The sequence below is a fragment of the Diuraphis noxia genome, unplaced genomic scaffold, assembly GCF_037042655.1.
Source record: "Diuraphis noxia isolate RWA-SAM2 unplaced genomic scaffold, SU_Dnox_SAM2 contig0001, whole genome shotgun sequence".
NCBI lineage: Eukaryota > Metazoa > Arthropoda > Insecta > Hemiptera > Aphididae > Diuraphis > Diuraphis noxia.
The window spans coordinates 36,604,240-36,630,224 of NW_028301711.1; the positions used below are offsets into that span (position 1 = coordinate 36,604,240).

Here is a 25,985-nt window from a genome sequence, read left to right on the forward strand (position 1 = left end):
TAATGAAATTAAAATTTTGAAACGTCAATATTTTCAGAAAAATAAACTCAACAAAATGGCTATCTTCAATTTTTTTTTTGAAATAATTAAATAAAAAAAATTATTTTTTGACTTTTTTACCAAAACATTAAAATAAATTAAAATATGAAATAATTGTAGTTCTTATCCCTGTGAGTCTTATTACAAAACCAGAATTTCGATATCTCCCGAAATAATGGTGATATCGAAATGGGTAAATCCTCACGGGACAACCTGTATACATACAAAAAACGGTAATCTGAATAAAAATCCCTCGGAAAAAAATCCTCAGATTTCATTATTACTCACAACCATATGAAAATGATTTATATAAATATTTTTTAAACGCTAATTACAATCTATGATTACCATATTTTAATGTTTAATTACAAATAGGTAATATTATATATTATAGTCACTTACTTATTATTCAAAAAATTAATATATTATAAATATAATTTTAAACAAATTTTGTAACGATACGTCAAATAATACAAATAGTAATAAAAAATATTTCGATTGTAAAAATAATAATATTAATAACAGTTCATTTAAAAAATGGTATATAAAAATATAATTATTAATAATCAGTTAGTTTAAAAATTCTAAATTATTATTGATAACAATAGTTACAAAAATAGTATAAATACAGTCAGTTACTAAATTGTTTTCTAATATCTTGGCTTATAGAATTCAAAAACCTATTCATAAATTGAGGATTTTTTCCAGAGGACTTTTATTTCGGGATTAACAAAAAACGAACAAGAAAATTTGATTTCAAATGTTATGCTTAATTTGTAGTGAAGAAGCCAACGAAAATGTTGAGAAAAGAAAATGACAAGAATATCGAAGGAAAATTAAACAGGTCAGCACACCGGGGAAACCATAAAAAACACACCATGCTTCTACCTCGATGGTGGCCGTGGAAACGAATGCATTCTAATCATCGTTATTATCAGTGCGTAGCTGAAGCTCAGTCAAGGGGGGGGGGGGCGATTTCAAAACGGATGAGTAAACGTGGGTCTTAGATAACAATGCAATGAACAGATGATTATATTATTATTATTTTTAGGCCACGATAAGACGTTGATAAAATAAAATCCAATAAATACTTTAGCCTATTACTCTGAGAGCCTATAGCCGTAATGTAATAACCACCTCTGAAAAATCCAAGGGGGAGCGATCCACCCATTGCCCCCCTCAGATACGCCACTGGTTATTATAATATTATATAATATCATATAAAGTAAAACCTCTCTACAACGGACTCTCTATTAAACAGAATCCTCCTTATAACGGAAAATTTCAGTAGTCCCTGTGAAAATAATATGTGCAATTTCTACCTCTTTATGACGGAAAACTCTTTATAACCGAAAAATGTTTGGTCCCATGCGATTCCGTTATTGAGAGGTTTCACTGTATTATTTTAATTTTGTATGGTTAATATTAAAATTTGTATACCACAGGTGTGATTGTATTTATATATAACCATCTTGTAGATAAATTGGTCTTCTACAGTTTTTGTTTGAAACGTTTTATTGTATGAATAATATAAAGCGCCATATAACGCAAAAGCTACTTTTTTCAACGAAAAAATCATATTTCATTAAAAGTGTATATTTTGTTGGCCTTATAACGCAAAAACTATCAATTTTACATGGACATTTTATACATACAAGACCATTTTTGCAGATTACCTTGCAGAACTACCTTCTTCATAATTTGTATCTAATTTTTTTTACTGTACGATTAATAAAAAAACGAGGTATTAAAAAGGCCAATTTCGTAACATTTGACCTCGAATAACCTTTAACGCATACATGATATCGAGGTTGACATTTTACACATAGTTTACAATGATTTCATAAAGTTGTGTACCAAAATTCAGCTAGGTGGGAATTTTCAAGAGCTGAACCCCCTTTTTCGTCTAATTTGACTGGACTATTAATTCACTTGTGGTATTGTTGGTTTTTCACTTGTTTTGATTGCACTTTGGTTGTCTGTATACATAACTGGTGTATCTCCACGTGTCACTGATTAGTAGCATCAACTGAATAAGCTCAAAAACTGATTCAATGTTTCGTATTTTGCCTCTATAATTAAAAATAGTACAGATTTCTCCCTCTGTGAACACCATGCCATTCGTCATCATAAAAACGGATCCTGATATTGTCGTCTCATAGTTGTATCCATGGCCTAGTCTACTTTACTATATTCACGAAATTTGAGTTTCATACTAAAAGATTAAACTAAACCATAGTTAGCCGTCCCTTTTAATTATTTAAAAATACTTTTTACCACATCCCAATGAACTGTCAGGGATTTTCATCAACAATGACTGGCAAGATTCACAGCAAATGTTAAAATTTGTTGACAAATAGACCTCGCGTCATCGAGATCCCAATAACTATTCTAATAAGAATCTTAAAAATCCAGGTCTTTAAAATCGAAAACATCTGTTAACTTGTTATGGTAAAACCACCATACAGGGTGGTAGCTAGGAATTTTTTAGGGAGAGAGTTCATACCTTTTTCAAATGCTCTTAAAACATAAAACCGCCGAAATATGCAAAGAATGCAAAATAAAATGTTTAGCTTTAAAACACTCGTTACATGATACGAATTATGTACTTGGAAAGCATTGTCTGTGATAAAAAAAAAAATTTTAAAAATGCACTTTGCATTGAAATTTGGGCCCTAGTCAATAGTTATCAGTCAGTATCCCATAATTGAAACCAACTTGATATTGGCTCCCAAACCCCTCTTTCTGTTATCAGTCCAATTCTTTATATGTCTATGATTTGAAACGCATACATTATTGAAAAAGTGTGCTCGATCACAGTGCTGCGCTCTATATGACTACACATTTTACATTCTGAGTGGAGCGATAACTGTATTAATTTTTTATCATTAATTTAACTTTCTTAACTTCTATTAGAATGATCTACTTGACAACTTCTGTGCATCAGAGCAACTATACCCTTTTGTTCATAATTTGTTTAAGCATAATTTTACTTTTTCTTACAACGAAGTTTATAATTTACAACTATACCATCAATTAAAATTTCATGGAATAAGTAATTCGTTATCAAGATTTGTATCCTTAATAAATGATAGATGATAATATATAATAATTGATAGTAATAGTTTTTGTGAAAGTCAAAATTCAAATTGTTTATGTTTTCTTATTTTTTATATTACCGTTGTTAAAATGCCTGCGAGTTTACATAATCTGTTACAAGGGTGGTTGGAGTTAGAAAGCGATCCTGGTTTGTTTACTTTGCTTGTAGAAAAATTTGGAGTGCATGGTGTGGAGTTAGAAGAGGTTTATGATCTTCAACAACCATTCGATAGTCCAGTTTATGGTTTTATATTTTTGTTCCGATGGATTGAAGAACGCCGTAGCCGCAAAAAAAATAAAGACCAAACAGACATATTTTGCAAAGATGATGAATTTATAAACAGTATATTTTTCGCTCGACAAATGATACCAAATAGTTGTGCTACTCATGCCCTGTTGTCCGTTTTACTGAACTGTTCAAATATACATCTAGGTGAGACATTGCGACGTCTTAAAGAACAAACTAAAGGAATGAATCCAGAGAATAAAGGATGGGCTATTGGCAACACTCCTGAATTAGCACGAGCACACAATTTACATGCTATACCAATAAGTGGTCCACATATATATAATAAAACACCTGGCGCAACAACTAAGTGGCTTACCGGAGGAGAAGCATATCACTTTGTCAGTTATGTGCCCATAAATGGTCATTTATATGAACTGGATGGATTGAAACCATATCCCATGGACCATGGGCAGTTGGCTGAAAATGAAAATTGGACAAAAAAATTTTTAAAGGTGATAAGTGATCGAATCGGAGCAACAGCTGAGTATGGTGATATACGATTCAATCTGATGGCTGTTATTCCAGATAAACGATTAACTACTACCCGCAAATTAAATAGTCTCAAAACAAATAGACGAATTGTATTAGACGCTTTACAACAAGTAAAGTTAGCTGAATTTAAAAAAGAAACACAGGAGAATAATAATGATCAATTGCAGAGCAAATGTGTTAAAAAAGACATTTCACCCATTCCTAGCACATCAAAAGACTATGATAAAAAAAAGGTAGTATGATTTGTTTCATCCTTAAGAGAAAAACAATTAAACCCTGTTTATAATGTAGTTGTAGCATACAGAATGATGTATTTGTTATCATCTTATATTGATGTCAAATAAATATCCACACAAATGTACAATTTGTTTAATGATACATTATATTAATCATCTTACTTTCAGCCTTCAAGGTAGTTTATTTTTAATCAAAAATCTAAATTAATCAAATTAAAAAAATTATATTTTGAAGGTAGTGTAAAGTATTGTAGGTTTATATTACAGAACTATAATAAAAAAATACAATGCCTACCATATATTTATGAACATAAAAATATCCATCCATTGAAAAATTTTTAATTCAATACCTCAAACAAATTTTACCTCAAATTCATTTTCTAAAGAAACACTGCTGAAACATGTCTAAATTATCTTAAAAAATAATTAACAAATACATTGTAATTATTTTTTCTCATCCAAAATCTAAAATAATTTTGAAATAATATTAAAAGAAAACTTGTGTAAATATTTTTGTTTCCTTAATTTATTGTTTGAGTTTTAAAATTTTTCAGATGTGTTCAGAATCAAATAATGTTGTAGCTTCCTGTGAACAATCATCAAGTTATGGATCAGGTGACAAAAGTACAAAAGAAATGAAAAGTGTATGTCTAGAAGAAAGAGCTACGCCTAAAGAATGGCAAACACTGTCAAGTCAATCTTCAACTAAAGAAGATAATAATGGCCAAAAAATGAAAAAAAATTTAAAATCCAACCATACTTATTCTTCTGAAGAACTAAATACTTTAGTTACAAATTTAGAGTTTGAAATAAATATGAATGAAGGTAATTTAATTTAAAATACTAAAATATTCACTAAGTTATATATTTATTTAATATTTTTAGGTATATTGCGAGAGGAAAACGAAAAACGAAATAAATATAAAATTGATAATTGTCGACGTACACATAATTACGATCAGTTTATATGTACGTTTTTAAGTATGTTAGCTGAACAACAAATATTACCTGGTTTAATAGAACAACATTTAAGCACTCGAAAACAAAATTCAAGTATGCAGCTTTCAACCTCTATAAGAAATAAATCTACAAATAAAGCACAAGTTAAATCAAAATCTAATAAAACAACATCAACTATATCAAAGCTCAAGACAAAACAAGCAACAAAACGCAAGACCACCACTAAAAAAGAAAGTAAATCATGATATGTCATTGATATTACTCGAGAATATTTAATTTGAGTGATGTTGATGAAAGTAAATTTTTATACCAATCAGAGGCTGTTTGAATGTATTATACTTAGTGGTGCAAGACAATATATAGACACCCACCCCCCACCACCACCATAATAGAAATTACAAATAAAAATTTTTTTTAAAGTTTATAGTTTATAATTATAAGGCCCTTATATTCTTAACTCGACGCTTTCAATAGTTTCAGCCACGATTATCATTTATCATATGTCATTGATTAGGTACTTTATTACTTTTTGCATTTATTGAACATTAAAATTAAACATTGCGGTCAGCACATGCTCAACCAAGACCACCCACCCACCTAAACATTGGCGGTGCAGTGCTCTAAAAACAGTATACTCAAACCGTCTCTGATACCAATTGTAGATATTTTGTGAACTATAACTGTATTAATACATTGTATTTGAAATATTATCAATCTATAATTTTTAATATAATTCCTAATTTATAAAATGTTTAATGGCTTTTCCCAAAGTCAAACAAAATAATAATAATAATCAATAGGTAATTAAATCCTACAAGAATATTAAATTATTTTTATGTATATTAATTTACTTAAAGGAATGCATTATTTATGCATTATAACATGCCACTTATCACTGTAATCCCATGAGCAAATAAAAATATAATAATAAGTAATACGTAATTATTAGTAAGGTATTTAATATTAAGTATTTTAAAACTTTATAAATGCTTCAAAATGTTAAATCAAGTATTATTTGATAAGAAATATTGTTTGTACTTTTCATTTCTAATTACAAAGTTACAAAATTGCCATTATAGTTAATAATCATAATTTAATTAATTCAAGAAATATAACTAGTTAATGATTTATAGTATTATCCTAACTATATTATTCTAATTAAACTATTATATTAAGATTATGGAAGCATGAAATTTCAGTTTCAATGTATATATTTCTCTAAATTATATAACTAATTTAAAATAAAATGTACATATAGCTACACGAATTACACAAAACTCTTGTGGAAATCTTTTCTCAAAATATTATGAATAAATGCAATAACAATTGCTATCTCGTTAGGTTATATGATATATATATATATTACATAACTCACCTAAAATGGAAGAAATTTAACTATTTATCAAATTATAATTATTTTTTGATTGTTAACTCTACTTTATTTTAGTATTAACTTTAATAGTATTATTATTTACATGTATTTTTGTATTGAGAAAACAAATATTTACAATCTGTGTAAACAATTACAATAAGTAATATATGAATACAAAAAAATGTATAAGGCTTGACAACTTGATTAAAGGCGCTACTTCAAAATATCTATATTTATAAAATATATTTTTACTATGATTGGGTTTCTTGACAATGACATAAAGTATAAAATTATAGTATTATAGTGGTAAGACAAAGCACTGTATAATCAATATAATTTATTTACTTACTTTGCTCGAATTATTCAGTTGTCCATCTCATTTTTACACTAAAATAAATGCTTGTTAAATACTTTTATATCAATAATAAATAAAAATGTAGAATCGTTAAGTAGATTAATGTACAAAGTATAAACTATGAACGAACTAAAACTTTGGTATGAGCAGATAGTAATTATTTGTAAATCCCTATAAGGATAATATATAGTACTTATAGATACTTGTAAATATAATAATTCCATAAAACAAAAAAATAAAGCTACAACGGTATATAACACAAATAGCAAATGTAGATAAATAGATAATGTTTAGATTTTTATTTGAATAAGTCTCAAATATTAAGTAAATCTTAGGTATCATTGTGAGCACCAGCTAGGTTTGGATCAGTCATTTACTTAATTTTTTATTTTAAAATTTTAATAATAATAAATGAAATTGAATAGGAAATTATTGTAGTAGTTATGTGTTGGGTTTAGCTCAAAAATATGATGGTCTCTAAACAAACTCTAATCAAATTTTTAGCACCAAGTATATTGAAACCAACTTTTTAATCATACTTCAAACCGAACAATTTAGTATGATGCCGAAATCAAACCAAACAGATGTAGTAATAAGTAATACCTAACATGCATTTATTAGTTATTAGTAGTCATTTCTAATCAGACGTATTGTATCGAGCATGGGTGTAACTTGAGCAATTTTTACTAAGGGGAGTGGGGGGGGGGGGTATTTAATTTTATATTGATAAAGCATATGCCAATAAAAATAATCTGCTTATTGCTTTTTGTTTGCATAATAACTAAGTAACTTTCCAAAAATCTATAATATTAATTATTATAAACATAATACATAATAATATATGATATTACAATTATTATTTTTATACTAATAAATTTAAAACTTAACAATAAAATATGATTAATGTTTATATTAATAGTAGTATAAAAAAGTTATACCTAATATAACCTTGTAAAATTCTAATAGGTAATGTCTATGTCAATTGAAATCTACTGTTCCTCTTTCTATTGAATCTGCATTCAAAAGTCTAACTCATCAACAATTATTACTTATTAGGTTTCACTAAGTCTTTCTTGATCAATTGTGTTTCTTGTGAGTGTTTTGAGATGACAATGAAATGATAACATTCTCTAAAAGAAGAAACTCTTTGTAATAGAAAGAAAAATTTCGTAAATAAAGTATATAATATAGTAGAATGACTAAATGACTACATTTTTCCAAACACAAATTTAAATGGGCTTAAACATTTTCAGCAATATTATTTGATGAACTGCACATTCCCCCCCCCATCACCCCCCCCCCACCGTCATATAATCTTAATTCTATCTTTAAATTATCGTTCATAATACCACCTATATACATTGCACAAATCATATTATAATGTAAACCTATGTTCATTAATATTTTATTATTATTATTAATGTTTGTATATGGCAATATCCATATATCCTACAGTTTTAATTGTTTAAAGCATTTAGGCACTATAATTATATACCGGTTGTTAGTAAATAATAAACATGTATTAAAAACTGAAAACAAATAAAATATGCTCCTTGTGAATTATTATTGATTTTTTACCTAGTACTTACCTACATAACGGTGTATTTAATGTGAAATTGAGCCTTTAACATAATCGAGATTTGAAATGTGAACTAGATTTCCGTCTTCGGTAGGTATCTATAAGTGCTTAATATATTAATTATCAGACATTAGTTATCAATATTATTCATTATAATCTTGTTTTAGGCTTTTGGTTATCAGCGCATAAATATTAAAAATAGTAGAAGCACAATGCAGAACATTATTATACTCATAATTATTTAAGAAACAATTTTTTTTTTCACTTTTCATCGTAACGACAAAATATCTACAACAGTCAAAAATGATTTATCCTTAGTTACTATATAAACGCCATTCAATTAAAATCTGTTATAAATTCATACTGCTGCTTTGAACACTGAAATACATTTTTATAAAAATGTCGATTATCACGTTTTGTGAATCTATTTATTTATAATGTATAATATAGCCATATATTGTGTTATAATTCTCGGTTTTTTTAGTCTGGCTGATTGTACGCACAGGATCGATCTATTTTTCCTCTCCATGTAAAATCTAGCTGTGATTCTACCTAAATGTTCGACAAACTGAAGTCCGGAAAAAAGTCCCGTAACAAAAATTCCGGTTTATATATTTATTTATAAGTATACATTTTTCAACTTAAATCAATATGATAGGTGCAATAAACATAAAAATATGACATAAATTTTTTGTCAATATAATTATAAATGAAAACCAATGTTTTGTATAAGTCCAATATGCACTGTACACGATTAAAGGATTTGAAATATGATTTGTCAACTTAAAAATAAAATGTTTAATCATTGGTACCCTATATCTTTTTTACTACCAGATCCCGACCTTTCTATTCTATATATCATATTATAAAAGTATAATAATGTGTAGGTACATAAACAAATAATTAACTTATAAATAAATTATAAATAAATATAAGTAAACTGGACTTTTATGACATCGGACATTTTTTTGCAGGACTTTTGTTCATATTAGATTCATAAAATCTTCTTTCATGCAAAATTGACTTCTTAAACTCATATCTCTGATAGTTTCAGTTTTATAATTCACTTTTCTATGCCCTCCCGCATTTCATTTTCCATAAAATAGTAATAAGTAAAATTTAACTAGGGAACGGATTTATGCGAATGCATATGTAGGTATTGATCACATGGACATAACTAGGGGGGGGGCGTTTAGAAGAGCTTACCCCGCCCTTAGCCATCTTATTAAGCACTTCCTAAAAAAGGTATTTTAATAATATTAGGTTATCTTTATATTAATAAATTATATAATTTATAATCTGTATTTATAATATTAATTACTAGCTGAACCTGTTCACTTCGTAGCCTGTTAAAAATCCTACCTGTCAAAAACTGTGTGTTAAATTCGTTTCCCATGATTCTGTTAGCAGTAAACTTTTATACATAAGGAATAAGGATAGATAACGGTTAAAATATACCAAGTATTAAGTAATAATCTTACAACGATATTCAATTTGGTTTATCATTATGTAATTTTATTTGTTTTATCAAAAACAGTCTGACAATTCAAATATTCGATTGAATGATATTTAGGCCTATCACTTTTTAATTTAGCCTATCTTGGCTATCTTTTGCCCATAGGTGATAGGTCTAACATATCTCTGTACCAAATTTCGTCACAATCGTTCCAGCAGTTTAAGATTGCATAAAGGACAAACAGACAGAAATCCATTTATATATATATTATTATATATATATAACCAATGGTAATAAATAAATAAATAAAAATGTGTATGAAAATCAAAAAGTTAACAGTAAAGACAAAATGAACATTTTGTCTGTTATTTCATATGATACTTATCCAAATATATATATTGTTCTGTGATATAAGTTAATGCATGTTGCATTAGTTATATCTATAAGCTCGGCAACATGTGAGAGATCTTTTTCCTCTACGAGAAGAATATTTATCTAAAGTCCAACATGGAACATGATAGAATTACCGATTCAAGTATTATTAACACAGAAGGAGAGTCATCTAACCAAATTGATTATGAACTAATACCAATTTCAAACAAGTTTTCTGAGAAGTAAAGAAGGATGCAATTATAATGAAGTAGTAATAATTAGTAATAATTCACATGTCTTATGCAGATTGCTAATGCGGGCTTCAATTTTTTAAATTTAAATATGGAAAAGAGAACTATTTTATTTTATTATTCTCATTGTAGAATTCTACCTAACAAAAATTTAACACTTCTATATATAAATAATAAAAACATTAAAATAATTGCTTTAAAATGTGTGATATAAGGAAGAATCTAAATAAATAGTCTAATGTCTAAAATATATTCAATAATAATTAATCCAAATTTAATAGAAATTAATTATCTATTATGTTTGTTTTAGTAGTTTTTTTTTTATATACAGAGTTGACCAAGAGGTTTGTCAAGATATCATTAGTATTTTTAAATATCATATCATTTTTCATTTTTTCTTCATTAGTATAATGTTAACATATTTAACGTTAGATCAGCACTAAAAATATAAAGATGCATCTTTACATTCAGGTTTAGTTCAAGCTTTTTTTCACGCAAATATGTTCAATATTTTAAATGCCACCCAAGAAATTATATATATAATTACATTATATTAGAAAATAAGCAATATCATACTTTAGTACAGATTTTAAATTTGCATATGGATAATTTATCTAATCTTATTCGTTACCTATAAAAAAAAATATTTATATTATGTTTTGTTAAAATATTTATTGAGCCCCCCTAATATTTCACCAGATCACAGCTTATGTCTATAAAAATATAGTGGGCTTCTGCCATGGAAACAAATAAGTAACAACCGAGTTTTGCTAAATTTCTAAATGAACATGACCATTTTATAATTTATTTGATGTACCAACAGACAGATGGCCGACCTATGTACTGAGTGACGAGTGTTTTGAAGATATGTGTCTAGCAGTAGGGAAATGCAGTAGTGGGAGAAGTTTGGCAGGGTATCATACAGGACACAGGTGCAGCACTATATTGACTATAGCAGCCTAAATAATATAACATAACAACTAAAATGTATATTTTGCTTATGACTGAAAATAAAAAAAGAATATAGCCTATAACTACCTTGATTTATCGATACCTAGTTCTAACGATTTGAATTATTCATAAGGCGCATATACTCATATAAATAAAACTAAAATGTTAACGTTTGGTTTACACTGTTTACAGTATATATATACTGTGTTACTGCTACATTTGTTGACAAATCTTTAATTTATTGTAGGTATCTCAGTTATATTATGTATTTTTCTGAGTTTGTATTTTGTTTTGTTAGGTTATAATAATATATAAATAAATAAATAATGCATAATGAAAGTATAATCAAAAGAATAATCAAAATAATATAAATATCATACTACATAAAAATTAGTAAAAATTAAGTTTCTTAAAAAAGTACATTTATAGCCGAATTAAAATAAATGTAAAACACAAAGACATTAATTTTTTTTTAATGCATTTTTTAAACTGGTAAAATTATGTTTCAATACCACTTTTTGTTGAATTGATAGATATTTGTTCAATTTCCTTATAATTTCGTCCAGGCTAGGTAGATTCTTGCATGATTCTATATTCAACAACATGTTCAGCATAGTACCCCAAAGTTCCTTGTCTATGTATCTACAATTAAAATATAAATTTGTTTAAATGTTGATGGATAATTCTTGATCTGATTAAAGGTAATTATTAATACATAATATTATGTATATAGAGTGATGAGTAGGGCTCGGAAGTTGATGACCTTAAAAACAATAAAAAATGCCCTAAAAAAATATGTCAAAATGACATAAAAATGGCAAAAAATGCCCTAAAAAAATGACCTAAAAATTACAAGTATTAATATTATACATTTTTTTTAAATATTTTACTCTAGTTTACTATAAAATTCAAAATATGACATAAAAATTACAAAAATGTCCTTAAAATAGGAAGATAAAAAAATAAAAAATATTTGTTTTATAAATTTATCAAAGCTTACAAATTATTTAAAAATTAAAATCATTGCATTCCACAATTAGAGCGTATTTTAAGTTATCGAAAGTAATTGAACGATAATTATCTGTTAATAAATATTTATAATTGGAAAAAAATTTCTCTCTACGTCTACTGAAGTGATTGGGGCAAATCTGAAATGTACCAAATCATCAGTTAAAATGACTAAAAATGTGGGAAAATGACTTAAAAATTTCAAAAAATGACTTAAAAAGTAATAAACACCAAAAAATGCAAAATAAAAATTAGTTATTCAGATTCACATGCTTATGAAACAGATTTGTAGCCAGGAGAGTATTGTCTAAAAAGTTCCAAAAAAAAAATGCAAAATGCATCAACTTCCGAGCCCTAGTGATGAGGTACACATTAAATGGCTTATTGTTAATACTTTATTCTAACAAATTAAATTAAATAATCATAGAGAAATAAATTAATAAACAATATAATATTTATACCTTGGGAATGGTTTCAAAGGCACCCATAATTTACGTATTTTTTGAGTTTTCATGTAGTCTGACATGAGAACCATGTAAATAATTCCAGCCAATCCAAAATAATCGGTCTATAATAAATTAAATACATTTACTTTATTTTACATAAAAAAAAAAAAAAATACATTAAAAATATTTACCTGATATGTCCAGGGCAACTTTTCTCTCATTTCATGGCAAATAAAGTCAGCTGTTTTCACAGTGTGTGTGAATGTAGTATCAGGAGGGAATAAAGTCATATCAATGCTACGACCAAAATCAATTAACTGCACACAAGGTTGATCACAATCACTAGGTCTAAAAAAATGTTTTTTTTTTATTTATATAATTTACAATAATTCTATAAGGTACATAAAAGAAACTCACAATGTTTTAACAATGACATTATCTGGTTTTAAGTCTCCATGAATGATTTGACATTGGTGAAGGTATTTGAGTGCTGATGTTACTTGTAAAATGAGCAGTGCACCAACAGTTATAGGGATGGAACGGTTCTGTAAACCATACATTTTTGGTATTATATAGAATCAACAATTCTAATCATTGAAAATATATAAGCAGTAGTACCAAATAAATCAAACTCATTTGGGTTATGGTATACAATATAAATTTTATTTGTACTTACCATCGACAATTTGTAAGCTAGAATCACAGATAATAATGTCCCATGAGAAGCAAATTCCATAGAAATTATTGACCCATTTTTGAATACATACATTTGATCCATGTTTATGAAATATGCCAATACCTTAGCCGAAAAAAATAAAAATAAAGTCAGCATAATACACACAAAAAAAAAAAAAAATGTATTTGTGTACAATAATGAAAGTTGTTTACTTTCTCAGAATCTTTAAGACGATGCTGAATTTCTTTACTTATATACCATTCCCAAGCACACGCAGGTTTTTGAATTTTAAGCGCTCTTTCTATAGCATTTTCGCTATCTGATCTCACTTTCACTACACGTGCATATGATCCTTTACCAATTTCACTGAGAAGTGACATTTTGTTATGGCCTAGATGATATTGCATTGATTTTAGGATTAATTTCAAGTTTTTACAATACTCAATTTGTGCTCATTTAAATAGAAATATACAATAAGAATATGTGAGAAAAGAAAAATAACAACATAATAAGATAATAAGCAAGAAGAAGAAAGCAATACATTAAGTGGTGATAGGAATTTTTGTTGTTTTTCCAGAGTTGATAATTTATATCAATTTGTACAGTTACAATAATGAAATAATTCCATAAAAATTAAATACAATATCAGTTTTTTTTTTTTTAATTTAAATATTTTGAGTTACACATAATTCAAAAATAAGCTTGCAAATAATGTAAGATAAACTTAGGAGTTGAAAGTAAATTGCATATAATATTACACATATTTATTAAACAAAGTTACAAAATTATTATTGAATTTAATAATTAGGGGTATAAGTAAAGGAATGTAGGAAAATATAGGGCTAAAAATAAATTGTAATTTGTTACTATTATTGGATCATGTAAAATGTAGTACGAAGTGAACGAATATTTATTAGAGACTATTTTATAATTAATAACCTTATTCAATAAAATAAGAGTGTAACAATCATTATAATGTACCATACTCATCATACCAATGGCATCATTACTTAGTAACAAATACTTAGTAGTAAGTAGTGATACTTTGTAACAAATACAGCAGTAATAATAAATCACTAACAACGGGTGTCACTTCCTGAATTTTCTTATTATAACTATACAAATTGTACATACCCAATTTAAATTCTGATCGCATAATTGGTAAGTCTGATTCTTGTTCTACATAACCAGACTTATGATGTTCATTAGGAAATTTAATCACTTTTTGTAATAATTTGGTTATCAAATCATCATCAAAAGGATTAATGGAATCACCTAAATAAAAATAATAATCAGCTATAATTTATTCAAAGTATTAATTACAGTTATTAAGAGCATTATGTAATACTGTTATTATTATCTCTATTATATAGGTAAGTAAATAGTAAAATATTAATACAGGTGTATTTTAATAAACATAAATTTTGATAACATTTCAAAATTATAGTACACATATAGTATATATATTATCATACCAAAATCAATTGAAGATTGCTGTTCTACTTTTGTAACCAATGAAGAAATAATTCCAGATGAAGTGCTGCTATTACGTTCTTTAGACGCTTCCAATATCATACTCAAATTTTTTCCCAATTGAAAATCTTCAGTTTCATTGTTTTTATTAGGTTCAATTCGCCTATACCAATTTAAGTGAAGAGTATTATTTTTGTAAAGAGTATATTATGTCTTTCTTAACATTTTACTAAATTAATTTTACATACGTTAGTGGTTGTTGTTGATTTTCGATGGCAGTATAAGGTTTGGTTCTTCCTGGTACCAATGGTGTAGAACTAGACAAGAGAAAAGCAAATGCTTTTGTTGAGCAAGTTATGTCATCATCATTTACTTCAATCTAAAAATGAATACAATATTTGAATGAAAACAAATAAATTAAGATCTATTAACTATTCATTACACAATGAAAAATAATCAATAAAAATTTAAAATTTAAATACTCCAACATCTAATGAAAAATTGTCCTCAATCAATTTTTAAGTATTTTTTTACAATTTAAAAATATTATCTATATAAACTAGAATTATTCCTCAATTTAATGCAATTTTAAATAATTTTAAAATACCTATTAAACTATTAGAGCACTAAAAATGTATGAATAATGCATTATTATGTCTTAAAAAATTGTAGTTCGAAACATTAATACAAATAAACACTTATTGGTGCACATGGACTTAGTTTTTTCCATTAAATAAAGGTGGGATAATTAAAACAAATAATTAAGATACAAATTTTTTGATTTCATTTAAGAAAATTACCAGAAAATTTTTATCTACTGACACCTGGTTAATAATATTAAAATGTATCAAATTCATTAATCAATTAACAAGTGGGTGGAATTATTTAATAAGAAAAAGACATAATGATAATTGATGCATTCATTTCTGAAAAAAGTTTTAAAAATAAAACAATACAAAAACACTTGGTATATACAAAATAGTTATAGCTATAATACTAATGATGCGTTTTAAGCCCCAATATTAACTTCAAAAAATTATCAAGTTTTAGTTCTAAAAAAATTATTTTTCTTAGATTTTAATTTAAGAAAAGTAATTGATAAAACTTAACATAATGAATATTTTGGTATGCAAAATTTAAAACTAACTTACACTTTCAATCTTTTTGAGAGGAGACTTGCCTTCACTACTTGGATTAATAGAATTATCTTTAGTTTTGTTAATTTGTTTTTCAGTATTTTTGGAATCATAACTTTCATCTTCATAGACATTATAATTTGGAACTTTAATAGGCAGTTTAAAGTTTTCATCATTTTTCAATTCTATTTTTGAACTACTTTTGATACTACTTTTGATACTACTATCTTTTTTACTCATGAATTGATTTATTTTAGAAGTTTTTTTACTGAATACATTTTCATCATTATCAACATATACGTCTGGTACTTTAAAAACTTCTCCATTATTTTCATCATTTTTATCAATGTAAACTTGAAATTCATTATTTTCTACTTTATTTTTATCTTTATTTTCAACAAATGTAGAAGGTTCGTTATGAGATTTTACTTGATCATCTTCATCTGTGTAAACATAAAAATTCTCTGCATTTTTAACCATCTCTTTTTGTTGTATTTTAAAGACTTTGTCATCAGCCGGTGTATTGTTATCTTCATAAACCATAAAATCTGAAGGAAAAGGCTTGACATTATTATCAACTTCTTCAAATGCATCAAATGAAATTGGTTTTTGATCTTTTGAAATCAATTTTGACTCTTCATCCTTATCTATATATTAAAAAAAAATGTTTAGTTCAATATTGACTTCACAATTATATCTTTAATTTGTTACCTGCACATGGACTATTCCACATTTGTTGAACTAAATCAATTGCAACTCTTGTGTTGACAGTAACAGATTGACTCAAAGGATCAGGCTCATTGTTACGCAGTGGAAGTGGAACCTAAAAGTTTTATAGTAATTTAATTTTCAATATAGATTGAATTAAGTATATACACAAGTTTATAAATATAACATCAACCTAAATATAAAATTTAGTTTTAAGGTTTCTATTCAACACTAAATTTTGTGCCATCTAAATATTTAGTATTTGTAAAAACATTTTATAATTTTGTAACTATAAAAAGTTTTGACTTCTGAAAGATTTTAATAAATCCAATTGATATATTTATGTTTATCTAAATTTTGCTCTAATCGAAAACATGAGTGTGTAATATCACCATTTAATTTAATTTTAATACTATAATTCAATTTTACATTGTCTAAAGAAATTATAAATAATAAAAAAAAAAATATATATATATAAAGAAATTCTAAGAATATAAAAGGAGATTATTAATATTTTTTTTTTTTAAACTATGGTTATAAGGAATTATAATGTCGTATGAAAACAATATAAATACAAGAATAGAATTTTTTTTATTACATTGAGATTTATAAACAGTTAAAGATTCATATTATCACCTTTTCAAAAAAGTTGAGTAAGCTATTGCTCATTACATACAGGTATAAGATACTTATGTACTTCCATAAAATAATTATAAGCATATAATACTAATATATAAATTAAAACTATGCTATAGAAATAAAAAAAAACCATTAATTATTAATTACCTTAAATTCATCATTATCTTCTGGCAAAACAACTTTTTTCAAAGGTTTCATAATTTTTTCTTTTAGTTGAGTTTTTTCTGAACCATTTGATTGTTCTTTTGCTTTTAATGATTCTATTTATTTTTTTATTATTATTATTAGTCACAATTTGTATTAAAATATTAAATAAGTTTTAAATACTAACGTTTCTTTTTTTCTTGTTTTAAGTAGATCTCGTAACGAATTTCTTCAAGTTGCACATCTCTACCAGCCGCATACACCTATTATACAAAGAAATTGTATAAAATGTAACAAAAATATAGAGATGAATTCTCATAATAATTTCTAAACTATTAGTTAAATTAGTTAAGTTTCAAGTTAAATACATAAATAAATTGTTTTATTTATTTACTAAGCATTTTTTTTTTTCAAATAATTAATAAATATTGAATTAAAATATTATTATTAGAACATATTATAAAATTTTGATGCCAAATAACAGATCCAAAAATTGAAAAAAGTAAAGAATATACTATTGTCAAATAAAAAACTGATAGAATCAATAATTAAATATTTTTTTAGTGGTTTATATGGTAATATCTAGTTAATTAAATAAAACTTAAGATGCTGCACCAAGGTTTGTTTTGTTATGAAGTTAAACAAAACAAAAAGCTTTTTTTACATTTGATACATACCTCAATATACATCATTTTGCTATACTTTAATGAATGTTTTGTAGCCATTTCAATGCACAAAAAAAAATTATTTTCCTAACATCATAAGCATTTTAACACAAAGTAGTTTTAAAATCATTTTTAATAGACTTTTGCTAATTTTCAATAAGTATCGCATGTGGATTACTCACTTTTTCTTTACAATACATTGGTCTTTTGGTGGGATCTGGAGGTTCAAATACAGCAATTGGACAGGAAAGATTAGTATTTCCTTTAATACTTCGTAACGCATTTGGAACTGTAATACCAGGTAACTTTGTTACACATTCCAAATTATTGTCCTGGTGTACTAAAATTCAAAATATATAACAAATTAAAATAAATAATTATTTTCTTAAGTAATAGGTATTTTAATAAAAATCAAAAATATCTTTATAGAAATAATTATATTCAGGGTTGGGTATGTATATAAAAAAAAAGGTTTTTATACATCAATAATTTATTAAAATATTAATTAAAAGGATGCCAGCGCATTATTTATTTTTTCTCTCTGGCCAACGCACAACATAAACACGCATTTATGCTGAATCATTTGTTTTTGAATAATCTTATGAGTAAAATCACCCATGACAAAATCAATAACTAATACAATTTTTTGAGGGAATGACATATTAATTTACCAAAATATTTCTCAAAGCAATTTAAACATCATTTAAATATACAATTTATTTTTATTTTTTGAAAGTCTAATCCAAAGTCAAATATTAATAAAATATAAAACCCATATGTTTTACCCTAAGAAATATTATCCTTTATAATTTTTGAAGCAGGTGATTTTACTCTAATGTTAATAAAAAATTATAATAAAAATATTTTAGATGAGAGCATTTTATGTATATTGCATAGTGGTGAAAGAGAAAACAAATATCGAGCTGACATGCTTTTAATTAATATTTCATCTCCCTGTGAAAAATATAAAATGTCAATATTTATCATAAGAATTATGTTTTTTATAAATAATATTAACATAATTATACGAGGGGGGTAAACCACTAGTCAATTTTTTGTACACCAAACTTCCAACCATGTGTACTTCCATATATTTCCGTATACTTCCAAGTACTTCCATGTACTTCTGTATGCTTCCAAGTACTTGCACAGACTTCCGTGTACTTCCTAATACTTCCAAAGTATTAACTAATATGTGTACACCTACTTCCACTAATGGTTTACCCCCCTATTATATGTTTGTAAAAATGCATGATGATTAAAAATTTTTATACTAGAAACAAAATCATAGCTCAACTATAAAATGTGGTAAACAATACAATTTCTGCATTTTGATTTGTTACGATAAACAATAATTTTTTTCTTCATCAATTTAGTATTACTTTTTTTCTAGATTTCCAACAAAATACATAAAAATAAATTAATGTTTGTATGAGACTAATAGACTAAAAATACTAAATAAATTAACACCCAATTTTTCACAAATATTTCTTGAAATTTGGGGGAAAATGTTTTTTACTTTTTTTCTGCATTAATGAATTTCAGTTCACAAATTGGTTAAAAAAAATCAAATGCATTTATTCTGTATATAGGTTGGCATTTGAAATTTGTTTTTTATTCTTACATATATTAAAAGGCAATACTTGTTTTATGATTATTTTAGCTTACAGAATCAATAAAATACAAGATTGATTTTGACCAATAACTCAGAGAATGTTTTAAAGATATCAGAGTAGTTTTAACATGTTTAAAAATTTAACAAATGCTATATCCAATCTTGGTCGAATTAATTCAAAAAGAGAGGTACACTAATACTAAGTTGTTTTTGGTAGTTCTGTATTAATTAATTGTTCATATTATGCACAGGTGAAGTCTGGTTATACAGATAGTACTATTCATACCGAAGCCTATTTTCATCAAATTCAGTATTAGACTATTAAAAAGATCTATAAACAATGACTTATATCTTTATTTAATATTTCTAATGTAACTAACCTTCAAAGTCAACAGTTGATACGGGTTTAGGAACTTTTGAGCGAGTTTTTTTAGGTTTAGTCCATGGTCCAGGTTTTACTGTATTTTCTTTGTTTAGTCCTTTTTGAGCAAAATCACAATTGCTAGTTGCAATTCCATGTAATCCATTTTCATCATTATCCTATATTTAATTATACAAAATCATGAATTTGTTTTTCTAAGTTTTTAAAACAAAAAACTTTACCTCGAAAATCCTAAGAACAGTGGATTTTCCATTGACATTATTTGTTTGTGGAACTTTTCCAATAACTCCACCAAAACCATGTCTGACTCCACTATGCGTTTCAGACTTTTTTAATACATTAAATGCTTGTCTTTTTTCAGGTTCTTGGTTCTTATCGTCATCATTTTCTAACTGTCCATTAATCATTCGCCTAGCAACGCTTAATTGGAATTGACTATAAAATAATTTAAAAATATAAAATTCGTTTTTAATTTAAATAAATAAATATAGCTTACAGATGAGCTTGTTCAAGTTCTTCAACTGGTTCAGCCTTAGCTTTAATTCCCAACAAAAATATTTGATCCACGCGTTTAAAATCATTGTATCTATCCAATAACTCTGCCCATGCACGATAAAATAAAGCACACATCGTACCTATACCTTGGTTGTAGACAGTTTGATATAGCTCAACAGCATTTGATTGGTTTTCAATCTAAAATATTGACAAATTATTTAATTACCCCAATTATTGTTTATACATATTTTCATCAAGCTAATTCAATGGATATTTACAAAGTTAATCAGAATTTTAATAAATCTTGGATCCTGTTTGTATTTTGAATCATTTTTGAATTTCTGTACAGTTTCTTCAATAAGAGGAAACAGATTACTCTCTGGTCCATGCTTTAAATATATTTGTTCTAGCCACTTCATATACTCAAAATGTGGAGCTAAAGGATCATCACCTTCATATGTACGAATAGCATGTTCATATTTTCTTATAAAAAAAAAATTAAAAATATTGTATTAAAAACATTAATTCATTGCACCAAAAAAAATTGCTGATTTCATGTTTTAAAAATATAAACTATATCTCAATAATTCAAATAAATGTAGAACAAGTCATGTGGATTACTAGATGTTTTTCAAGTTTACTCAAATGAACATTAATTGTTGATAAACCGCCATTATTTAGTAGTTCCAACAAAAACATAAAACAAAAGTAAATTTTTGGAAATATATATATATACATTGGTATTATGATGTAAACATTTTGTGGTCAAATATGGAGTAGGTTCAATTAAATGAATAACCTAGTTATTAATAACAAAATCAGTACTTTTATTTCAGTATCACTCAATTTAAAAAAAAATTTAAAGTAAGAAAAGATAAGTATAGGAAATATTAGATAAAGAAATTGATAGAGATTATTTTGTTTCCTAGGTTTATTGAGTTTTTACTACACTTGAACCTCAGTGAAATTACTTGGGACTGTCCAATTTTTTTTGTCCAAACAAAGTTACCATTAGGTACCTAAATAATATTAAACTATAAAAATACAAAATCAATTATGATAAAAAGTAGCTGCATATACAATTAGAGTTTGATTGTATTGAAGACTTAAAAAATAAATAGTTGGGAATTTGTTAAAAAGAATTAGAATACATAATATACTTGAATATTAATAAAATACACATAATAACAATTCATAGTACCAATATTTTTTAATTATTTAGTACAATATTTTTCATTTATTTAACTTACTCTTTCTCTTTATTTAACTTTTGTTGAATTTCCAAATTAGATTGTGCTTGTAAGGCAGTTTCTAACTGAATAGGTTTTCTACCTTGTCTTAGTGGTCTAATATTTTCTTTAGTCAAATCCAACGCATCAGATGTATCTACAGTATTCATTGTTTTCTATAAAGCATAATTAAAATTTTTTTGAATAATATACAATGTTACAGAGATCAATATCAGACTTAATCAAATGTGTTGTAATTTAAGTTAAGCCAAAATCATTCTCAAACTATCAATGATATATCATTTATAAATTTTAATTTAAAATAAATTGAATATTCGTATATTATATTATTATAGCTAAATATTAAGTATAAACCAAATATTGACAATATAATTTATATATGTGTTGAATAATGATGTTTTTGCTATATTATTATGATAACCAATTTGTAAGTATCAAATTCGATTATTCGAATACCTATAAAGTTATTTTTGGTCTCCGTCGTAATGGATCACAGCCCGCATAGAGACGATTACGATCACGACATCGCGACCGACAATAAGACATAATATTATAGCACAATATTATGTATATATTATTTCATATTTGTAAATAGATTATGATTTCTCTCGTAAGTGTAAATATCCAAAAATTTTCCAAATTGAATGAGCAGCAGTTTTTAGAAAGTGAATGTTTATGCATAGAGAAGCTTCTTTCTATGTCTACTAATGTAATCAGTAGAACTGTACTAATACACAGTTACTGTATCATAAAAACCAACCATGTACTGTGTTCATATTAAATTATTATTAATATGAGAACTCTATACACACAGCATCAGCCACATTTGTCCCACCGCAACAAGTAATATTTTAGTAGGTAATTAATAATTATTTTCCATTTGATTACGTAACCATGGTCTATATTATCTAGCATTAAATACAACTTAGCAAAACTGATATGCAAATGCATGAACTTACAAGCAAGGGCAATTCTCTACTTATATGATGAAAATATTTCTAATAAAGTGATTTCTATAAATTAAAATGTAGGGATTTAATCTAAGGCTATACCTTTCAAGTGAATAGTATAAGCTATTTATACAATTAATAAATTAGGAATAAAATAAAATGAAATTCAAATTATGCATTGACATTTTAAATAAGTAATAGACGGCTCCAGCTATTTTAAATATTAAGCTAATACACTTCTGATATAAAACTTAATAGAATATTTACTAGATAAACTGTACTTATAAATAATATTATTTTAAACTTGTGATTTAAATGTAAAGAAAAATTATTCCTATTGTAAGAATAATGAAATAGATCAATCTGGGTTTTTTATTGAGTAATTTTTGATGACTTAAATATTAGAATTGATTTCTTGAGAAGTTTAAATATTTCATAAATTAACCAAAATGATTAGGTATACCATGCTGAAATTGATTGTTTTGATAGGCTGGACGGCTGGAGTAATTATTTTAAATTCACAGAAAAATGAGGATATTACTAAGTATTTTATGTAATTATACAACTTCAATTTTCTACAAACAATTGTACAGATAGAGGTGATATAGCAGACGTCTCATACCATATTGATTAATAACAAATAAGGGAACAATTTCAGTTTAGCTACCCAGCATGTTTTTTTATTTTTTTTATCGATTCAAATGTATTTTAACGAGTTAAGAACGATGGTGCAAAAAACAAAATTGCGGAAACTATTATTTTAAAGTTATAAACTTCCAAAGTTTGCGATTTTATGTTTATAAGCTTGCGCACAACACATGTATCTACTCCTAGGCGCAGTGTCTATACCAAATTTTGATTTTTTTTTCTACATATTTTAACGACTTAAGAATGACGGTGAAATCATAATTTGCATAATTAGCAAGTTCTCTTAGTTACCGGACACATTAAATTAGGATTTAAAAAAATTAAACAAGATTCTGGTTCTATCAACAAATTATTTATTTACACATCGTAATCAGTACTATCGTCGTCAATGGAACTGTCTGAATCCTCAACGATTACGTGATCTTCGTTTTCAATGAGAGCAACTGGTGAATATAATTGTCCAGCTAGTTCAAAAAATGCCATTAATGGTTCAACTTTTTGGATACAACATTGTTTCAAAAACATTAATTTTGCCATGGCTAAAATAGCCAACCTAAGTAGCCACCTAGCAAACAAACTTAACCTCATTAATTAAAGTAACCCAAGTATAGCAGAGCTCATTACCTACTGGCTCTAATAGCCAAACTTAAGGGACCCCCTTTGCCTACTGGCTTCATGCGGTAGACAACCAAAGACCAAACAGTAAAAAAAAGTTCGAGTAAACAATTTGCCTAAGTCTACTTCGCGCAGCATTAAAATAATGTTGCACGCATACGTAAATCGCAAACTTAGGAAGGCTATAACTTCCAAAATATTGGTTTCCCCAATTTTTTTTTTGCACCATTGTTCTTAACTCAATGAAATACATATGATTCGATAAAAAAAATCAAAAAACATGCTGAGTAGCTAAAGTGTATATATGCCCAAATAAGTTAGATGTTGATGAAGCTTTGAAGAAATAATTTTATAAGGTTATTTTATGCACATCATAACACACCAACATAGTTTTTAACAAAATATGATCGATCGAAGCAAGGGTTAATAAACACGGTTTTAGTTGAGCTTTTGGGACAAAAACATGTTTACTACTGCAATTTCAATACATATTAGTGTGGTGATGTGGTCAATGTGGATACATCGGTCGGTCGAGGTAAGAAAAGCCACCTATTGATTCTATAAAAAAATTTTTGTAAGATTCTTGATATGTAATTAACAATATTTTAGAACATGTTGTTCTGGCAATGGCCCTGGAACGTTATTCCAAACGTACACTGGTTTAATTACTAGGAATAGTGGGAATGCGGAATCCATGAGTTCGTAACAGTAACTTTGGTAACAGACGATTTAACATCGCGAAATATAGACTGTGTACGTAGATCTTACCTCAGCGACGGGAAGAATTTCCGTGTCCGCGATCATCGTCAAAACGTCGCCGACGGACGATACGGGACAATGCGAATGAGCCTCCAATCGGCGGCAACCGTAAAATACGCGATACAAGCACAAGGCGATTTGGACTTGGACAGCAGCAGCTGCAGGACAATAATATTCAAACGAAACGGATAACGGCGAATTACCAACAGACGCCGACAAGAGCGCTCCGTTTGTACCGAACGACACGGCGGCGGCGTAACGTATTTTGACGTATTCGGCGTAGGGTCCAAACGTTGCGCACCGTTTTGTCTCGCCGGGTTTTGGAGGCGTCAGGCGTGACTGTGTGTCTGTGTGTGAGTCTGACACTCTGACGCTCAGACGTGCGTCCATCGAGGCCATCGTTTTATCATTTTTCAAGAGGTCTACGCTACACACATAGATATTTGTTTTTTCCGTCTTACAAGTGCGTAACGTAACAAATTATTTACCCTCAGCAGATCACGTTTAGCTCCGTTAGCTTACAAATTAGAATGAATCAACCTATTATGAAACTCGATATTAAGGACATTAAATGACTGTATTTGTATGTGGATTTTTTACGATAGTTCGACTTTGTAGCCAGTTATGCGTGTATGAAAAAGCGTAAATTAAAATAGCTCATAACTCACTTAAAAACTGAGTAATCGTAAAAAATCCACATACAAACACAGATAATGTTTTTACCATCAAGTTTCATACTAGGTCAATTTGCTCTAATTTTTAAACTAACGGAATTTAACGTGATCGGCTTAGCGTAAATTTACTATATTGCGCACTTGTAAGACGGAAACAACAAATATGTGTGTATAGCGTCCTCTTAATATTTAATATTTATAATAATGTCGACTCATTGGTCATGTTCGTACTGCATTACCGCAGCGGCACC

The 25,985-nt window shown here is 27.0% G+C and overlaps 2 protein-coding genes across 2 annotated transcripts; one reads left to right on the forward strand and one right to left on the reverse strand.

Moving 5' to 3' along the window:
• The first annotated feature begins 3,228 nt into the window (after window positions 1–3,228).
• LOC107165864 (ubiquitin carboxyl-terminal hydrolase calypso-like) lies at window positions 3,229–5,510 on the forward strand. Its single transcript, XM_015514289.2, has 3 exons — window positions 3,229–4,152; window positions 4,710–4,980; window positions 5,041–5,510. Exons 1-3 carry the CDS (start codon window positions 3,229–3,231, stop codon window positions 5,358–5,360), a joined length of 1,515 nt encoding a protein of 504 aa, XP_015369775.2. The 3' UTR covers window positions 5,361–5,510.
• Window positions 5,511–11,775: 6,265 nt separating this feature from the next.
• Window positions 11,776–25,729, reverse strand: LOC107165863 (mitotic checkpoint serine/threonine-protein kinase BUB1-like). The gene is made up of 20 exons (XM_089217364.1): window positions 25,070–25,729; window positions 22,089–22,243; window positions 21,117–21,321; window positions 20,840–21,036; window positions 20,565–20,778; window positions 20,342–20,501; window positions 18,529–18,686; window positions 17,869–17,944; window positions 17,685–17,797; window positions 16,902–17,013; window positions 16,206–16,837; window positions 15,303–15,433; window positions 15,057–15,217; window positions 14,716–14,856; window positions 13,794–13,972; window positions 13,582–13,704; window positions 13,323–13,450; window positions 13,097–13,253; window positions 12,921–13,027; window positions 11,776–12,093 (listed from the first exon to the last, which is right to left on the reverse strand). Exons 1-20 carry the CDS (start codon window positions 25,457–25,459, stop codon window positions 11,913–11,915), a joined length of 3,720 nt encoding a protein of 1,239 aa, XP_089073490.1. The 5' UTR covers window positions 25,460–25,729; the 3' UTR covers window positions 11,776–11,912.
• Window positions 25,730–25,985: the final 256 nt, after the last annotated feature.